General features: G+C 42.5%; 1 protein-coding gene across 3 annotated transcripts in view; it reads left to right on the plus strand.

Moving 5' to 3' along the window:
• Nucleotides 1–19,011, plus strand: part of trappc9 (trafficking protein particle complex subunit 9) — a 54,579-nt gene extending 35,568 nt beyond the window's left edge. For all 3 annotated transcript variants that reach the window (XM_085901039.1, XM_085901041.1, XM_085901040.1), the window contains 3 exons: nucleotides 188–279; nucleotides 18,224–18,447; nucleotides 18,611–19,011. In XM_085901039.1, the coding sequence (XP_085757165.1) occupies nucleotides 188–279; nucleotides 18,224–18,447; nucleotides 18,611–18,790 (496 nt within the window). In that variant the 3' untranslated portion in view covers nucleotides 18,791–19,011. The remainder of the gene's footprint in view (nucleotides 1–187; nucleotides 280–18,223; nucleotides 18,448–18,610) is intronic.
• Nucleotides 19,012–21,031: the final 2,020 nt, after the last annotated feature.

Raw genomic sequence — 21,031 nt, forward strand, 5'->3', positions numbered from 1 at the left:
GCCGTAATAACCCGACATTAGTTTGTGTCATTAAAAGCGGCGCTCTCGAACAAACCACCGCGGACATTTCGTAACGAGCTGCGAACATTCGTCAGAGTCCGAACCGAGGGTGAATTTCAAAATCAAGTTCATCAAGTCGATCCCAACGGCCTAAAGCTTCTGGGTAGTGTTCCTTAACCACAGCCCACCCTTCCCTGCGGCGTCACGGCGAGGCCAGCGTGGAAGGAGTCCTCAACCAGCTGGTCCTGGAGCATCTCCAGCTCGCTCCCTTGCAGTGGGGTGAGTCTCATACGCCATGTTTGTTTTTTGGCCAAACAAAAGTTGGCTTGCCATCGGTCCCCCGGTTTTCCAGTCACCTCATTACCTGTCATTTAGCATGCGAAGTCTCGCAACTGGTCTCAAGCCATGTTTTTATTTGCATGTCTAATGGCCCGCAGTCTATTTTGGAAAAGTAGCGACAGCAGCTCGGCTAGCGTGCGAACCTCCAGAGATGCGCTGAGCACTTTTTTCGTTCGCACCATCTGCGATCATCATCACTTTCGATGTACCAAGGGTGGCTTTTTTTTTTTTTTCTTCAGTGACACTTTGTATTGGGCAGCGCCAGCTTTGTGATTAGTCAGCTGGGGCTATTGTGTCTTTTTTTTACCCCCGACAAAAAGAAAGCAATCTGCAAAATGAGGCAATGGAGCATATCAACACTGTCGGAAAAGGTCTTTTTTTTTTTTAACATAAGCGGAAGGTATTGTGAAGAAGTCACCTCGATCTTCCCTCCTTAGGGTAAAGTCTGAGAAAAAAAATGTTTTGCTTCTTTTCCCGTCATCCTCTCGGCATAAAGTTGCCCTCACACTTCCAGTCTCGGCCTTTTCCGAGCCTTGCTGATTATATGAGCCGAGTAATTTGCTTCAGCCCATTAGGATGCCTTTATCTGTGTTGCCAAAACTATCATAGGCTCAATTAGCGATGGAATTCAAGCTTTTCCTCTGCGCCTAAAATTGTAAGTCTAATTGGATGCTTTGACTTGCTTTTTTTTTTCATAGCGTTACACGTAGAGAGTAAAATTAATAAGCCCTTCTTGCCAAACATTCCATTTGTAGTTGCAGTTGTTTTCTAAAAATCGCATTTTTTTTTTTTTTTTCCACCTCTGGTGTTTTTCCACCTTTTGACAATTATCAGGGAAGAAGATGCTTTTTAACTTTGTTATCCGCGTTGAGAGAGCAAATGGAGGCCAAAACATAACCTTTTGAAAAAGTCAAAGTCATCGGAAGTTTTTAACAATTCCGGCACATCTCTTATTGCAAATCGGTTCCCGCAGCGCGGAAGAGATTTGTTTTATTTATCTGCAAAAAGCCGCTGCCGGGCTGCAACAAAAGAAAGTTGAACTAAGAGCGCTCACGTCTCCGGTTTGCCAGCTTGAATCGATAATATGAATCTTTGCTCGGGTACTTTCCTGATTTCAATAGATTCTTTGTGAGATTCATTTCATTTTAATTTTCCACCTCAGCAATCAAATTTGACTTGTCAGATCTTCTGTCATTTCCTCGACAAAATTTCAGGGCGGCCGAAGCCCACCAAATTGTATGCGTCAAGCATCGATTTCCTCGCGTGTCTGAAAAGGGTAGACAGTTTTACAAACCCCCTAAATGCCAGAAGCTTAGTCTCCGAGATGCTCGGCTAATATTTTTCTGAAGGTTACTGCCTGACTGTTTTTATTAGTATCTCTGACAACATTTTATTGCACTCGCAGACATCATAAGGAGGCCACTCTGCCTTCCCGCAAGTGTTCAGAGGTTTGTCGTCGGGTTGGCAAGGGAACGAACGAGGAGCTGTCAGATTATGGATGTCACTTATATACAAGCGCTATCCATGCGTAGATTAGACCACCCGGTCTGAGATGCAAAAATCCGTTGAACGGTGAAATAGTTGCTGATTAATGTGTATTGTTTCACTTGTGGCTTATGCATAGCGTTGACTCAATCGGGTTTTCCTACTTTTGCTGTACTTGTGTTTTCTCTCAGCCCATTATAGCAAAACAAAAACGCTATAAATCAGCTCGAATCGGCCCACGCTTTTTTGGGCAATATATCAACCATGACAAACTGCGCGATACAATATCACTGCAACTTTAGGGAGTTAACAAAAAACAAAAAAAAAAGGGAAAAATGTATTTTCATCGCCCAATTTTTTGTTTTTTTTCGAACGTCAAAATGAATACAAATAAATGCGTTGATGTAAGTTTGAAATGAATGATAGCTGTTGCAAAATTGCAATGCTGAGTGAAGTTCAACACGATTCAAGGCGTGAGATTGTCGCCGTACGTGTTAGAATACTGTTTTGGATTGCAAATCTTTTTTTTTTTTTTTTTTTTTAATTATGTCACTCATGCATATTCATTTAACAACAAAATACCACACGGTGTAACATTCTTAACTTGAGATGTCACAACAGGTGTTTTTAAATTGTCTTTTGCAACCTGCCGTTATGTAGATAAGCGTATTGATGACAGAGTTGCCGCAAAGCGGTGCGCTTGGTCACGAGGCGTCTATATCAACTTAATGGAGTGTCGCTAAACACACAGTCCGCCCGGCCCGTTGGATGGAGGTGACGCTCGCACACACTTCAGAAAAGCACCGTCACATCATATAAAGTACGCAAAATAAAATCAATGTGCAATTTTAAACCGTCGTGTCTCGCTCTCACTGTTTTGCTTAGAGCAGCAAAAGCAGAAATCGCCCCCCCACCACCACCCCACCCTTTCTCAATGGAATACAAATTCACCCATGAATGGAAAGACAAATGTTTAGCCTGGAAGAGAGATGGAAAGAGGAAAGGTGGGGGCCAAGCCCAAGAGATAATCTAATAAAACACCACTTGCAAAGCAACTCACATGGTTGCAGTTTTATTCACCCCCCCCCCCCTGCAAACACCCCCCCCCCCTTACTTCCTCACACAGATGGACATTTGGCTTTTGAGCACACACAGGGGGATCTTACCTCTTGATGTAATATGCCTCCAAGCCTTTGTCAGGTGCCCAATTGGCATAAGTGATGCAGGCTGACAAATGGTGCTGTTGCTGCTGCTGCTGCTGAGTAGCTCAGCCCCGCCCCAAGCACCAAAAAAAAAAAAAAAAAAAGCCTGGCTCACTCCAGTGGTGACGCTGATGAAATCTGCCACCTGAGAAGGATGATTGCAAAGCTCGGCTGCAATGAAACAAGCTGTCTGAGTGCACACGTTACTGCTCATTTGCACGCGGATACACAATCAGAGATCCGACAAGCACGGCTATCGAGCCTTCCCAAAGCCCGCGTGCATCCGCGAACACGTCGTCAATTTCCTATAGTCGATCAGTTCTTTGGTCAAGTGCGCACCTCCAGCCGGGCCCTGGCTATCTAATTCCGAGTTAGTATTCCAGCGGATTGAAATTTTCCGTCTGCTTTGAATGCTAATAAGACAACATTCCCTCAGAACTAATTCTCCCGTGCGTCCGTCGGGTCGCGCCGACCTAATTGGCGCGCGGAGATGTCGGGTTAACTGTCGATAAAATTTCAGGTGTAAAGGCGGATGCTTTATCGCCGCGCTCGCTTCCTCACTGTCCGACTGGCGGAAGAGAGAATCTTAAATTTGCAAGGAGAGCTGCCCATTTAGCTGATTGATTGGACCAAAGAGGAGCACTGCCTGAGCAGAGTTGGATTTATCTGCTTGTTTTTCACCTCTCTGTCGCCCGTCCGTGCTCTGTCAATCCACCCCCCCACCTTAAACAGCGACCGGGGTGGGCGGGCGCGCCTTTGTTGGGGCCCTTTTCCTCCACGGGCTTTAAATCTATAGGGGCATGTCTCAAATGGTCTGGAGGTTATTAGGGGAAGTGTTTTATAAATAACACCTTGATCTGGAACTTTGTTTGTCCACATTGAGGGCGCTACAAATGTATTTTGGCGGTATTGTGATTGCGTCTCTCTCTCTCTCTCTCTCTCTCTCTCTCTCTCTCTCTCTCTCTCTCTCTCTCTCTCTCTCTCTCTCTCTCTCTCTCTCTCTCTCTCTCTCTCTCTCTCTCTCTCTCTCTCTCACACCTGTGTAAGGGAAAATAAACACAGCCGTGTTATTACTCCGCCGGCAGTACGCGTCATCAATCCTCATCAGGAGCAAACGCAAACAGATCATCGCTCGCGTGTCTCGTTGAGGCTCCACGAGTGGTAATGCTGCCAAATGATGGAACGACTCCGAACAAAGTGCCGTTTCTCGGCTAAGAAAGCGAAATCAGAACATGGAAATTAGTCACGTCTTGAATACAAATGGAACAGTTAACACTGAAAACAACGAAGGCTTAAAGAGAATTAGTTGGGTTGGGTTATTTATTTAATATTTAAATTTAAGTATGAAATTTAAGTCTGAAAGATTTCTTTCATAATAATAATCATTTTTATTTAATGAAGTCATCACTTTACATGGGGCTGTTTCAACAAGCCCCAGGGCGCTTGGCCTCCCGTGGAGCTCGCCAGTCTGACGGCGAGAGGCGACAACCAGAGACGAGTCCCTTATGCCACGCTCATCCGTCACCATTGATCTTCATTAAAGATACTCCGTCATTCTCCGTATGTTGCCGAATAACTTTTTTTATCGTGCGTAGGTACCCCATAAAATGGGCAGATAATTGACCGTAATAAAATCGAGGAGGGAAAGTACAGAAAGTTTAATCTCACTTTTATCTGGGTGTCCTCTGTGTGCAATCCAAAAGTCAATGTTGATTTGGTTGTAAAAGCCTTATTGTTTTTATTTAAATTTTTTCCCGACCCCATTGGTAGTAGTGAAGTAGTAAGGATCAACCATGATTGACTGCTGATCAGTCCAGTCAGTCAAATGTCAAAGACAAATGACAATATTAATAATGGCTGTGGACAGTTGGGGGGTGAAATATTTTCTTCTTCCTGGGCGGGCATAACTGAAAATAATTGAAAAGCTCTGCTCTAGCCAAACATTGATTGATTTCCCAGAAGGGTTTTGTCTTTCATACACATTCTGCGCGTGATTTTCTCACCCCGAATATTTATTTTGCACTTAATTGCATTTTAACTAGACTGGCATTAAACAAGGAGCATCATTTCACTTGAATTTAATAAGTTTTCCGTCGCCTATAAACTAGCATGCAATTTATTATTCATGCAGGGATGTCATATTTATGTTTTTTTTCTTTAATTGGTTCAAAACTAAGCAAGGGAGGAGGAATTGGTTTGATGCTGACGATGCAGTGTTAATATTCATGTTCAAACCACAGACGGCTGGCTACCTGCAGCTGTCGCATGTCTTGGACTTTTTTCTTTTTTTAAGATAGGTTGAGCACAATCCTCCACGGCGGAATAGCAAGAGCAAGAAATTGTCTGGCTGCAAGAAAAATGCTTTAGCGGGTGACAGCATATCATGTGTGCTTCGGGTGCCACGGAACATCGGCGCCGCCTCCCGTGGTTTTCCTGCAAACTGCAGGAGGATGTATTTTTGGTAACACTTGATGAGAATACATTGTCACTTTTTTTTTTCTTTCTTTCTTTCTCCCCCAGACCTTTATTTGCATTTGCTGGCTGCCTCTCGCTTTCGCGCAGGCGCCCACGCACGGGTAGTAACAGTGTCCCATATGACACATTTGAATCTGGTGTTATTGCCTCTAATGGCGGCGACGGTAATTAACGGGTTCACAGAGGCTACGCTGACGAATGTTGCAGCCGGATTAGAATCTATGCGGGTCAATGTGCCGTCTCCAACGCACTGATCAACATGACACATAACAGCTTTTATTAGCTTTTTCATCTGAATGTCCAAAATATCTGATTGCTTTTGGCCAAAAAATGGACAAAAGCTATATTTGATTGAGTCTGAATTGATTCCAACTAAGGGAGAACAAGCCCGTATGAATCATTTATGATTCTTTTATAATGCATGGAGAATTTTCAGCACGGATAAGCTCGGGCATGGCACTTGTGTCCTCGCGCATACAAGCGAAACACTTGAAAAGTCTGAACGCCCCGACGGCGACCATTCATTCGAAAGGCGTCCTTAAATAGACGGAGAAGGAAAATAATTTGTCTGCCGAGTTGCGAGTGAATCGATGGACGGGGGGGGGTCATATATGTTGTTTGCTCTCGAAACACACGCGGGATTTCGGGAGCCACAGTGGAATGTACCGATCCGGCGTATTGACAGCCTTGCGCAAATGGGGACGAGGGAGGCCCTTTCATTATGAAAAGCGGGGCTTCGTCTATAAATCACACGCTTGGCTTCACTCCCGGGGATTATGTATGAGATTGAGCGTTTTAACGATTACAGGTTAAGACGTTGTGATTCCCGAGCAGCGTGTCATGACAAATCATCAGGGGGTCCATCGGTACCAAAATGATTTTATTAGCTATAAATCATATTGCTGGTGATGTATATGGTGACGGGGAGAACAATCAAAATGCTTTTTCAATAGATAACAAACACAGAGTTAAGTGATAATTGTCGTGTTTTTAGTGAAAGCTAATATCTCCATGGTCCGTGGCCTTTGTACATACAGCAATTTCTTTGCGGCTGATTCACTCTGGTATCAAACTGCACTGAGCCTTTGTTCCCCTCTTTTGTCCGCTCTTGTCATTGTGCGAAACACCTGGTATTTCAAAACAATCACGCTTTGACGAGTAATTATAAGCGATCCCTTTTGCCCGCTGCTCTGTTGTCAATGCGGCTTTGTCTCCTAAAACAAACCCCGAAAACCACTACAGGTGCTTCAGTGCCGTAATGCCGTTTACGCCAAGCAGTTTGATTAAAAAAAAAAAATGGTGGAATACGATGATTGGAAAATGATTGGGCAGCTTGTCGCCTCTTCGCTGTCCATTAAAAATGACATCATAGTGCCAAAGATAACGGCCAATCGCGGCTGGCCTGTTTTCTAGGTTTATTTTGTCTCCACTGTCTATAATGAGCATCTACAATGGGCAATCCATACATTTGTTCGTGAGGATGGGCCAGCAGCTTGCCATCCGTCCAGTTAACCGATCCCCTCGGCTCCCACGGGGGCCTGTGTTGTGCCCTATACGGTGGCAAAGGTTAAGCGCTGAGTCAGAAGCACTGATGACAGGTAGATCCGACTGTGGCCGCACGCGAGCGAGCGCCTGCGGCTCGCTCGGCAAATCAAATCTCACGGGTACCAGCAAAAATCCAGTTTAAAAACATTTCATGCCAGCATGAACAAAAACATGACCAAATCATTTCCGATCATGCCTGTATTCATCCATTACCGTCAGCATTGGGTTATTTTAAAATCCATAACGAAAATGTATTAATTGCTTTGGAATTTGCATTTCGATGCATCTCAGAATCGTTTTTTTTTTTTCGATTGGTCTTAGATATATCCATTTGAGTTTGACCAGAAATAAAGAAGATAAGATGGCGCAAAAGCAATGAAGAGATATTGATTTTCCACACAGATGGATGTGCTGAGCCCTTAATGTTTATTTATTTTGATTTTTGTGTGTGTGCATGTGTGTGCAAGCTGTCATCCATTCACACACAGGTTCTTTTTGCACTGTATTATTTTTCTCGCAAATATCATCTACCCTGAAGAGTTCTTTTCACAATGGACTACTCGAGACCTCGTATAGGTATGTGCGTCGTTGTTTTGCCTTTTCAAAAAAAAAAAAAAAAAAAGCAATTCCCCTGAAAGTATAGACATGAAATTGTAATTCCGCCGAGGACAAATGGTATGCAGCGTAGCTCTGAATTATAAATGAAAGCAGAAGGACCTCAGCGCTGTTGCTGCTCGTGATTCAAACACTTTGTCGTGCGCACGACAACACGCACACAATCTGTTCGTGTGGCTTATTCTTACATTTAAAGAAAAAAAAAAAAAAAAGCTGCTCCAGCCATTCTAGTTTGGAAACACAATCCTAAATATAAAATGCATAAATCAAACATGTCATAATTTTCCACAATGTCCCTCCAAGTCCTTTGCTTAATTTATTGGCGTTATTGCCGTGCGTGTTTTCTCACGGGGCTTTTAACCAGACAATAAATTGAAGTTAACGTGATATCACAACTGTGAGACTGAGGCACCTTTTATGGTCTGAGAGTCAGCTAACGTGGCTGCTTCGGAACGCCTCGTCGTCTGCCGCAAGTGCACGCACGTCACGGTGAAAAAAAAATGATGTCGCGCATCTCATTATCTGAATGCGTCCTATGCACACAGCAATGATGCTACATGCTACACATAACATTCATCTTTGTCAAGGTAGTCCAAGTCCCCAACGCTCGACATTCCTTGACCGGCATGCCGCAGCAGTTGTAATGTCGTGACAAAAAAGCCTCCGACTCACGCAGCCCACACACGCGCACACTTTGGCGGCAAAATGACATACTACAGCGGCAAACGTGGGCAGCTTTTTCATCGGAGAGATGGAGGGATGAGAGATTCAGTAAAATGTGAGCCTGGAAAAAAAAAAAAAAAAAAAATCATCATAACATCACATGTCATAGATCCAGAGGACTGGAGGCTCTTCTAACATTGTCAGGCAAAGGCATTTTTTTTAGTTTGTCGGCTCCCGTTCTCGCCTTTGGCAGTCAGCTGTGACTGGTTTACCGATATGATGAAAAACACAAAACAATTTTTTTGTTTGAGGTTTCTGGAACATGGCGTCCATTATTATTATATGTGGTTAATATTTTTGTTCGTATACTCCAAACAATCAGCACGTTTACAATTTCTTAATTGAAAGTTTTTGTAGCGTATTGCTTTGACATTGAGTCATTTGCATGCGCCGGCCGGGCCTCCGCTTGCTTTCTTTCTTTCTTTCTTTCTTTATATAGACGGCCAATGAAAGACATTTTAATGTCACTCTGACCTGCGTGGCTGTTTACTCAATGCCCTCGACCCATCTGCCACTCTGAGTTAGTTTCACTCCATGATCCTCGTCCTTATGGCACTTGAAAGAGAAATGCCTGCAAAAACATGACACAGCATCATAGAAAAAGGCTTCTTTTCAAAATATATATATATATATATTTCAATATACTGTTGAAAAGTGCTTTTTGGTTTATATGTCTTTTGATGAGACATATATATCTATTTATATATATATATATATATATATATATATATATATATTTTTTTTTTATTTTATTTATTTATTTATTTATTTTTATTTTTTTAACGACACAATGTTGAACCATGGGCTAAATTATTTCAGACTGCAACAACCATAAATGCGAGCCAAGTGGAAAACAATACAGTTCTCAAATAAAATATTCATCATTTAAAAACAGTTCATATGAATAAGCAAAGTATTCAACCCTTGATATCGATTTCATACTATTTTATTTCAAACAGCCAAGGTCTCTGAGGCAACTGAAAAACATCAAGGGCAAAAAGACCACAGAAGAATTTGAAAATGCAACAGAAAAAAAAAAAAAAAAAATCACCTTCAATTCGTTATTCAGCGGGAGGGATCATTATTCTGTTAGCCGACTGCTTAACGCTTTCATATTTAGCCGCCATATTTAGCCTACATCATAAACCTCATGTTGAGATTTTTTTTCTTCAATTGTAACATACTTGCTTGACAGCAATTACGACTTTCCAATTGTCTGCGACTTGTATTGTTACGAGCTGAAGGTTTTCGTCGCAGATTTTTCTAATTAATTATATTCGCCGCTGGAAAACTCACTGCCCGGCCTTAGCCTCCCATTCATAAATATGTAGTGCTCATTAATACAAGGCAGCGTGTGGCAGAGAAATACCATCAATGCATCTATTTTTAAATCCAGTTCAACTTGCTTACAAGGCACCTCTACTGGTTTTATGGGTACCCGGTAACAATTGTTCGTGCAAGAAAAAAGAAAAAAAATGTTTGGGTGTAACCATGCTGTGCATTTTGAACATCACGTGGAATTATTCAGCTAGTTTTAGAGTGCTTGGAAAAACAAATGAATAATGCAACAGCACTCAGTGGCTGCGGTGGGCCTTAATGAGATTTTTGGGTAGTATGTGCGCACCCAGTCATCTTGCATTAGAGGAAAACTGGAAAGGTGACGGAGGGGTTAAGCTTGCCATGAGGTCAAAAGGTCTGCTAAGGCTGGCTAAATGGCATTAGGAATGGCGGAATGATAAATTTTTATTTTTTTTTAATTATGGCTGACTGTTTTTCATCCAACAGCTGGAAATTTGAAATGATAATTGGGAAATATTGTCGACGGACTTTCCGTGGCAGATTGCTGGAAACACACACATTGCGTGTCAAATCGTGCCCAATTAGTTTAAAAAATTGACAGTAAAAGTGTCTGACACAGATATGCAAAAAAAATAAATAATAATAACCTCAGCATATTTGCAACCACAGTTTATTTCAAATACAACTCCCAAACGCTTCAGCGCCATTGTGATATCTAAATTGGTTTTACATGACCGAGAATGTAAACAAAAGACCTTTTGTCATTCAGGCACGCGGCTGAGTGACTCAAAGTGCAGACTCAGCACTCGGAGGTGGTAGACTCCATTCAGAAAACGGGATTCGATTTGGAGCAAATCTTTATCTGCCAGCGTATGAGTCTGATGAACCCCATTTGGTTTTCAAATGGACACGATGTGAGAGCTCCAGAATGCGCTACCTGATTTATTCCAGACAGTCAGGCTGGAATCGTGATGTTCCCATTGTTATGAAATTGGAAATGCAATCATGGTGGAGTCCGTGACTAAATGATGACTTTGGAACTAGTCCAAAGGTGCAACCTAATGTAAAGCAAACATGGCAGAGCGCTAATTGAGCTTTCAAACTCTCAATTAAAGGCAACACGAGGTTGACATTTTGCCTTTAGAGATGAGCTGTTATTTCGCTTCATTTACATTTACAAAGACCTGCGCACGCTCTTCAGTCCGTCTGTCCGTCCACTTGCATCCACTCCAGCAGATTTGCTGGAGCGTGATGACGCTTTGCATGATAGACCGTTCCGTCCATCGTTATGAAGCACCGTCTTGAGTTTCTTTATCATTTTCAACAAGATTGATGAATTTTAAAACGCAATTCACCTTTTTAGACGCCAGTCGTGAATCGTTCGAGCGTAATATTCATGGTCCTCGGAGTAATGAGGGTTTACTGTATTAGGCATTACAGGAGCATTAAAAAAAATCATTACCAGTACATTTTTATAGACCCGGCTCATGGGAAGTATCTATTTAAAACCACACTCGGATTTAATTCGGGTCTAATGGCACATACATGTCGTGCATTTCACTTTAATGCAGTTGGGGGACAGATCTGAAATTGATGAGGGAATTATTGAGGAGCTTATTTAAGTTTAGCGATAAACAGTATAGAAAAAGGATGGAAGTCTATTAACGAGTGCAGTAAAATAAAAGATAAAATCTTGCGGTAGACCTTTTAGACATTATGGGGGGAAAAAAAACAGATCTTTGTCGACCAAAGCGTTTGGACTGATAATTGGAGTCCAATCCGCACTGTCTGTCTAATTAGCGCGCCACATGTGTTTTTATGACTAAATCGGTTCTAACATTTGTTTACTAGTTGTGGTTTTATGATGACACTGAGCAAAAGCCGGTCACTGCTGCTCTCTCCATGTCATCGTGCCCTCGTGTAGTTTTCGCAGCCGTTGAGGGCGTATCATCGTATTTTTAATCGTATCATAATGCTGATTTCCTCTTGTATTATGATGATGATGATCATCATGCTGTTTGCTGTCTTTCTGCCGAATGGCAATTTGGAAGGGTTCCAATATTAGCGATCGAGTCAGATTTTTCGCACAAACTCTCAACTCAGGATTGAACGTACAAAAAATAAATGTTTTGGGTCCTGAATCGTGTATTTTGATAGCTATAAGATAGCTAGCTTAGCCAACTAACTTCTTGCTGCAGATATTGAAAATGTAAGCAGAGGCGAGCTGAGCTGTTCCTCCACTTTATTTAGAAGAGAAGAAACGTGCAAACGGCCGCATCTTGCCGCCTTTTTTTATTTTTATTTTCCCCCCTCGCACTTCATGAATTTGTTCATTTATTCAGCGCACAAGTCCTAATCTAATTTCTGTCTCGCTCGTTCATCATGCAGGGGGGCATTGCCTCCTTCAGCGTCTGTCGCCGCGGCTCCAGATATTAGTCATCAGAAAGGATGAGGAAAGAAACTCCTACATCTGCAACGGAGTCAATCAGTTCCCGTGACGTCCAAATAGTTGTCAGATCCCCGCCTTCAACGGGCTTTTTGCTGAATGACTCACTGACAGTAAATTTGGCCGTGGCATTTTTCATTTTGAAGATTTCCAATGCAAAAGCCAAAAAGTGGTATTTAGACAAAAAGACTCGCAAAGTAGGCATGATCAAGCAAAACCAAACCACGGTGTAAAATTCATCCCCCCAAAAATTGCAGGACACTTTATTTTTTATTTTTTATATATATATATATATATATATCCTCAAACATGACCGGTTGTGTCGATTCAGGGCTTCAGGGTTCTTTTTCCCCAAATAACACAGTGCTCATTGCCAATGCACAAATCCCAGCCGTGTTGCACTCTGAAATGGGGCCCACAACCCACAGTTATATATTTTTCATCAATAGACTATAAATAATAGAGTGTTTATTTTTGGACATCAAGCTAGATTTGTTCCAAACTTTTGACCATTCAAGTTGTTGTTCTCTATTCCAAAGGGGCAGAATTGGCAACTATATGTTGAGTGTTTAGTTGAGCAATAGCGGCTGCGTGTACATGCGAAGATCTTTACGGCTGTCCTCAACACGAAACAAAGCTATCAGAGCAGTCGCATTTAAATTGCAGCCTGGCAGCTAATCAATGTGTTGGATCCTCATAGCTGAGTCAGCCAATAACGTCTTATTGGTTGGACACCACAAGTGATATCTCGAAGGAAAAGTCAGTTGTTGTTTTTTTTCCACAGACAATCTAAAAGTCTACACACCCCTGTTTAAATGCCAGGGTTATGTGTAAAAAAAATAATTGCTACCATTATTGTACTAATTGCAAAAAAAAAAAAAACAGGACGTTGTACAAGTGCGCACACCCTCCAATAGCTGTGTTGATAATGAGCCAGTTACATTCAAACTCACGTTTTAATGGGCATCAGAACACAACTGCCGAAAGTGCTTTTGATTTAGAAGTGGTCTTTGGACATTGGGAAAAAAGAAAATCTATACTTTGCAAGTCGTGTGTGTAACTAACGAGCCAATTGGCAATGTAGTTTTTTTTTTTTTTTTTTCCCATTGCTTGTATAGGCTTTCTTTCTTCAACTAAAAGCTGACATCAGTCTTTTCTTGCAAAGATCCCAGCGCGGGTCCGTTTCCTGTAACCATATTCATCAGAGAGCAGAGCATTAGGATGCTCCATGCCCTCCCGCTCCGGCAGCTTATAGCGGCTTTGCTTTTCTTTACTCGTGAAGCTGTGAGTATTTGTTTTTAACAGCCACAGAAAAGGCTCTTAAAATGAAACCCACTTGCCCTTTTCGCTGTCTCTCCCATCGGGGCGCGCGCAAGCGAAAAACTACTGATGAGGAAGCCAGACAGACTTAAAACACTTGTAGAGACATTTTTTTTCTTTTTTTTTTCTTTCTCGCTTTGCCGATTGAGAATTTTTTACACAAACTGAATTATTCGCATTTTAACAGTTTTTACCTCGGCGGTTTCATTTCATGTCTTGTGAGCGTCTATGTGACAAGTTCCATCTGGAACAATTTTCAAATCGTCTCGTCTTCTATTCTGACAGAAGCGCATCAATAAACCAGTGCGTGTTTGTAACTCGGTGCCATCGTTGGCAGAGATGTCTGGGCCGCTTTGGACTCAGGTTGTATCGAAGCTGAATAATTAAAAACGGCCAAGCCAAGCTGCTAAACTGCCAACGGGATCAGACAGTAAACACAAGCCTATCTTTGTAAGCGCCACTTTATTATCCAGGTTAGACGTCAATTATTTGAGCCGCAATTGGAAGCGCCGTTTCGTGACACTATTGGATCGCTACGATAAAAAGCTCGACGTAATAAGCCCGGAAAATATTGCACTTATTTCAGGGCTATTGCATTTGATTGCCATTAGCAAAACGGCCATTACAAGCTCTCGTGTGTGCAGATGGAAAAGTAAAAGGCCAGATGTAGAGGTACTAATGTACCTGGATTTAGCATCTGCTTTTTTTTTTTTTTCCTCACCCCCCGAGCAAATTTCAGCAGGCGTCGCCTTTTTATAACTATCGCTTTGCATAAATAACTCGAGGCTAGCAGATTATGAATGTTTTAAATAATAAATGCTTGCGTCTCCCTGCAAGGGCTTTCAGAGAGAAATTTTCCAAATGTGAACTTACTGTATGTAAGTGCGTTCATTCTAAATTTAGAATAGTCGACTGAAAATTGCAAATCAGTGTCGCCGTTATCGCAAAACGGCAAATAACACAGGAAAGCTAAAGAGGGCGATTTCAAAAAAACCTGATGAGTTGAGAAGTGACAAAAAAAGAAAGTGGTAGGAGGAGGCTGATGCAAAGAGCGCCGACTGTTACCTGCTTTTTGTACGCTTTGATTGATTGCGCGCGGCTTCAGACGCCGCGCCGTTTGCCTCTAATTTGATTCCGAGTCACGGAAAGCGGGTTTGCATCTTTGGGCAAAGCAGGAGGCTTTGCATTATTCAGCCATTAATCACTTGGAGGACTGATGGGACTCTACAGATATAGACGATTTGATTTCCATTGAAATCTTACAGTACCAAAGGATGACCTGATTTCTTATTTATTTTTTTACGACATTTAGCGAGTATTCAAGTTTTCAGCAACAAAGCTAACATGTTGCCTGTGATTAGTGTTGTTGTTGCAAAATAAAGCTCAAAAAGTAGAGTTGCTTTTTAATGAGATGACTGCGTCTCATCAATCCTCAATGAATCATGTGAGGCACAGCAGGTGACTGAAGAAGTCATTTTGTTTTTTCAAAGACATTGATTGCCATTTGTTCTGTGGAGGAAATAATAATGTTGTCGGTAGCTGTCTTTAGTGATTTGGCCCCAGGGTTGGACTTGTGACAGCTCATTACCTTTGCAAGTTTTGCTTGACTGAGATTTTGCCACTAAAGTTAGTTTGGACAGTCTACTCAAGTTCCTGAGATTGTTGCCGTCCCAGTAAGAAAAAAGTGCTTGCTAAGCATTAATAGCCATTAATAATTAATTTTCCCTTCATATGCGTCAGTTTTATTCTTCATGTATTTTTTTTTTTTTTTTTGCAGCTGCGGGATTAATTTAGCTTTAACATAATAGCCGTTTAAAGGCAGCCTTTTCTTTAGAGCATCGTGGCACGGCAGATTGTGAGTGGGTGAGTCGTCTGGGCTTTTGTGGTGCTCCTTTTTTTGTTAACATGAGAAAATGACATTGCCTTCAAACGCAGCGCCTTTAGCTAATGCCTGGGAAATCCTCTTCATGTCACCCCCTTCGTATGCGTCATCAGGAGCAATTTTTACATGCTTTCAGCCTCCCACATGACGGCTTGCTCGACTGAACGCACGCGGGAATATGGCCATAGTGCAGAGCCTGCGTTAAGGCGAGCGAGCAAAGCAGTGTCTTTGAAATTTGATTTTCTTTAATAAGTGTAGTTCAAAGGAATGATTCCCTTTTATCATATGCAAACATATTGCAGGCATCCTGTATTCTTTGAGTTCAAACCCGGTGTTCCACAAGGCTCCGTTTTGGGGTCCTTGCTGTTCTATTGTATTTGCATTTTAGAGAAATGAACAATCTGCCTTTTGCCCAAAAGTCAAATCTGCAGATAATGACGGTGGATAGATTGATGGAGTTCAAATGCGTGAGGCACAGATGGCCGCTATTAAACGTCATCATACTTAATCAAATGTACAGTAGGATTAGCGTGATTGCTGGTCTCTCGTTATCGCCCGCAATGACGCTCTGACTGTTATCAGTGTAACGATAGCTAATCACGTAAGTAGCTCAATTTGGGCTATTAAACAAACATCTCGCATGTCAGTAAAAAAAAAAAAAAAAAAAACATCAATACATTCCGGCTCCCTGCCTAAGGTTATCTATACATATTAAAGTTTTATTGTTGAAGGTAAAATCGATTCATTTGCATAATTACAGTTGCAATGTATCAAGCGCCCAGGCAGGCAGGCAGGCAGGCGAGTAATGAGGCGGGGAAAAGGGAGCCAACGTGCGGCTAGGCAGATGACAGACGCCGTGTTTAGACCTCGGCATACAGAGCAACTCTCAGAGGAGACGGGCTAATGACTTTTATTTTATTTTTTTCTTCCCAGAGATGACTCAAAACAATGGCGGCCTTCCTTCATTTGGAATCGTAGCCTATGGAATACAAAGTATCGTTGCATAAATGTCATATAAAGAAGTCAGACGGGCTCGTTGTTTACATCGAAAAAAGGAATTGTACGAGTGAGTCGTCACCGTCATTCACAATTTCTAGTTTTCGCAACAGGCTTGGCATTCATTAATTGGAATCAATGAATTGGACTTTAGCCACATGTAGCTTGTAAATTTTTCCCATTTATTCAAATTGGGAGCAATCATTAGCAGCTCAATGGAATAACAGCCTTAAGAGAATTCGACCGTTTTTCTCATTACCCAAAATGGTTAAGTACTTAAAAAATGTGATTAAATGATTAAACCGCAGGAAGCATTTATATGTTGTATATAAAAACTACTGTTTTTCACTCGAGGTAAATGCACAAATAAGTTTCTTTGTCCGCTTGTCACATGTAATTCAAGCTGTCTAATGGCGCTCCATTATGTGTTGACAGCGTCGGCTTGAAAGGAAATGCTTTTTTTCCAGAAGCACTGTGCTTCTTATGCAGCCGTAGAAATAAACACAGAAGAAAAGCCCAAACATTTGCGGCCAGACTCTTTGGGATATTGTCATTCAAATGGGGTAGGGATAGTCAGTCAATGCGGAAGGAAGGATCAGAACATGCTGTGTTTTCTTTTTACAATGTTGTCGTGATGCCAATCTCTTCATCTTTGCGCTACTAATAGAAATGTTTGCATAATTAGTTGAAAATGAAGAATGGAAAATGAGAGCTTGAGGCGTGTGAGACGATTCTGGAGTCCCATTGGATGGCGCCGCACTTTTCCACAGTCATGAGCTGACACCACACCTGTCGTGACGCACACCCCAAATCCAGTTAGCGGCGGCAAATCTCCAAAGTCTTACTTTCCATCCTCCGCTCTCACATCTGGCATCTGCTCCGGCGACGGGCGGAGTGCTTTTTTAATCTGCGAGTATCAGTTTGATGTATGCTTTCTTTTTTTTTTTTTTTTTTTTTTTTTTTTTTTTTTTCTCATCGCCTGACATAACCATCACCTTGTTGCTGTGGCGACTCCTAGCCTTGTGTCAGCACCACAAGTTGATTAACAAACACGCCAATGGCAGTTATGAGCGTATCCAAACACAATCAAGCAGTTCATTAGAAGGTCACATGAAGTGCTGCCTCCGCAAATGAAAATTCAGGATTGCCCCTCCTCTCCTCTATAAGAAGCCAATTTCAGTCAGGTTGAAAAGCTTTTCTCTCTATTGTGGTGGAGGCTGCCCCCCACCCACGCTCAGCAGCTTCACCCCAATATCTGTCCATCTCCAGACCCCCATGCCCAATACACTTTCCAAACAGCACTGGGCTCTTTCATCAGCTTGTCACAAGGCGTCAGCTGCTGTGACTCACAGTGTTTATCGCAGCCGCGGGCGTGACACCACAACGCGTGTGACATTTGCTCCGTGTGTGTGCTTGCGTGTGTGTGTTGTTGTTTTTTTCTGAGTCGGCTTGTTCAAATCAAATCGCCCTGTTGGCTTCTGCATCTGGGCCAAGAAGGGCCACATCATGGGAGGTTAGAGAGGTTAGCTCGGACTCGCTCGTCACTTGTCTAAGACAAAAGCCACGTGTGCATGGAAGCGTTTAATTATGACTCACAATTGTGGCAGCGGGAGAGGAAAAAAAAAAAAAAGTTGTGTGAGATGATCTGAAATAGCTTTTAACGCACACCGATAGCCTTCAAATGTTTCTTCCGTTATTAACGAGTTGTTCTTTTTCAAGGTTTCAAATGTGCTTTGTTTTTGCATAATAGGCTTTAATGTACTTTAATTTGCACGTCGAGTCATCAAAGTAATCAACACATTTTGAAGCCTCTCGAAAAGGCATTTTTTGGCACAGCGTACGTAATGTTCCAGGGCAAGGCTAAATCCATATTTCCATTTTGGGGGATCTCTGCAGACGTGTTGGTGAACGGCAAGCCGTGCGACTGCGACGTCATCGCCGACTGCCAAGTGGGCGACGGCGTCTCCTTGGAGATCAAGCTGACCAATCGGAGCAAGAACTCGGTGGGCCCGCTGGCTCTGACCGTGGTACCCTATCAGGACTACCAGAACGGGGTGCAGAACTACGACCTGGGCGACGCCGTCACCTTCATCGGCTCCAACACCTTCTGCATCGACACGGTTACTATACACGCTCTTTTGCTTGAGGAATGTGATTGCTTCATGCTAGCACGTTATGGAAATGGAAGCCAAATAAACTCTCGACTCTCGGCGTAGACATTTGAAAGAATGAGTCAAAGGGAATCTGCTAATAATTCTTCCTGCTTGTCTCCACTCGGTGCAGGTCAAACCCAAAGAAAATTCCATCTGCGTGGGTGCTCTGCTTTTCCTCTACACTGGAGATTTCTACCTTAACATCAAATTTCAGGACGACAGCGCCAGGCGAGAGCTGCCTTTGGCCTGGTTCACTCTTCCCAGCGTCCACATCAGGACAATGGACGCCCATTTAAAAGACGTTGCTTGACGAACCCGCCAATCTGATCCATTTAGTGTTCATATCTGTAAATAAAGTAGAACATCACATGTAAATGTCCTTTTTTTAAAACATGAAAACAACCATGTTAGGAGTTATCTTGCCAACTAGCCTGGCTAGCTACCACGTGCCAGTCTGTAGCTCGGATGTACACCTTGGTAAGTTTTTTGTTTTTTTTCGTCCCAACTGATTTACAGATAAATGTAAATAAATGAAATCCATAAAGTTGTTTTTCCCTATTGCCCGTTGTCATTCTAACGATTTGCAGCTCTTCGGAAAGGTACGATTTTAAATTCTGCTTCATTCCTGCACGTGTATTTGGACACTATACCTGTGTGGATCTCTTTTACTCGGCAGCAAGATGACAAAAACGGGATTACGCTCGGTCGTACGAGCCCCCGAGGTGTCGTTACGTCTCGTTGCAGCACCAAAGAGATTTGACCTCAACTTTGTTCTTTCAATGCTTGTGACGGACAGGTGAGTTTGTGTTTGAAATGTAAGTACACTGATCATTTTTGGCCCTTAACACATCATTGAATCAGAGCGAGTATATTTTGATGCAATCACAATCTCGATAGCACTCAGTAGGCCACGCCCCTTAAAGCATTTCACTTAGCGAACATTTATCGAGTGCGACAGCAGCCCGAAAGTTCACCGAAATTCTGACGACAATGCAAACGAAGCACGACTTCAATTAAAGCCGCTTTTACTTTCCGCAGGGAGACTTAATCGTGTCCACTGCCAAAGTCCCACAACCTCCCTACCTTGATATGTAAATGATCCCACGCTGGCCTTGTTTAAAGTTAGGCTAGAAGAATCCCCATCAGCTGCTTATTCAATGGCTTGACTGTCCATGTGTGGCTGGAAATGATATGCTAAGCGACTCCGTACAAAGATTGATCGCTGATAGAAGATAAGCGCGCCGTCCCCATGACAACAGAACAAACGCCACACGCTGATGGCGCAGCATGAGACGCCACTTGTGGCCCTTAAGGCGCACACTCCATAAAGTTAAGACATTCTCAATGTCACTTGGGGATTTTCACTTTCTCATTTGGCATGTTTTTTTTTTATGCTACGAGCTAATGGGCGCCCTTCAAGAAAGTGCAAATTGGCACCAAATATAGTGATGTGACCGAGCTGTTGACCTCTGAATAGTTTGGTCAAGTCGGCATTTGAGCGCGAGCGGTCCTTTGCATGGCACTGTATTCATGTACAGTAAGTAGTGTCATCCCTCAGCAAACGCAGCACAAAGAGTAAAAAAAAAAAAAAAGCTTGTTAGCGTCGATGAGTGATGGGCTTTGTCTGCGTCTATCAGCAGCGGCCGCTAAAGGGCTCCTCCATCACCGGGGCGTCACCGCGTCTTGTAAATCACGTCATCAATCAAAAGCGTGTATGCAACACAAGGTGTCATCAAAATGATCTGCCTTTTAGTTGCCTTACTGTGATCGTAGCGAAGGGCGGCGTGTTTTTTTTTTTCGTTTTTTTTCTTCCACGCGTCCCATCGCAATCAATTTGCCACGTTAGCTCGCGCAGAAATATATCATGAGGAGCTTGTTAGAGTTTGCCGCTATTGAGGTCTGACAGAGCTAACAAATCATCTCGGAGACAATGACGTATCTCCCAGCGGCCAGTAGAGCAATATGCATGTGACTAAATCCTGCAAGTCAAATGAGCGTAGATCATATTGACGTAAATTTCCGTCTAAATCCGGCTTCCTGAGTTTGATCAATCACAATTCAAATGTTATATTTCTTGAGATCACCACACAGCGCACAAAATATAATCATACTGCAACTTCATCGCTATGGAGACGAAGCAAGGCGCTTGCCGTAATTAAACTTTTCTTTTCCGAGCGTCTCCACCGCGAGTGCATTAGGAGTTCTGTGGGCGTTCTGCGTTGGCCCGAGACTTGAGATGTTGACCACGGGGGAGTTAAATATAGGCCGTGCTTCAAGATGCTGTTGATTGGCCGTGAATGTGTGTTGAGGCCGATATGGAAGCAAATAAAAAAAAATGACAGCTATTTCAACAGCCATACGTTTTCCCTAATGTTTGTCTACATTCCATTAGTGCGTAATATAACCACATTATGGTGGTGTAACTAATACTGCCACCCGTAAGGACATTTTCTGTTTTGACACCCAACAAAAAGAAATCCACCATTTAAACACCTGCAAAAATGGTTTGCAATTCTGATTGGCATTGCAAACTTTTAACTGCTAACAACTA

The sequence above is a fragment of the Syngnathus leptorhynchus genome, chromosome 20 (assembly GCF_054491065.1).
Source record: "Syngnathus leptorhynchus isolate UIUO chromosome 20, UIUO_Slep, whole genome shotgun sequence".
NCBI lineage: Eukaryota > Metazoa > Chordata > Actinopteri > Syngnathiformes > Syngnathidae > Syngnathus > Syngnathus leptorhynchus.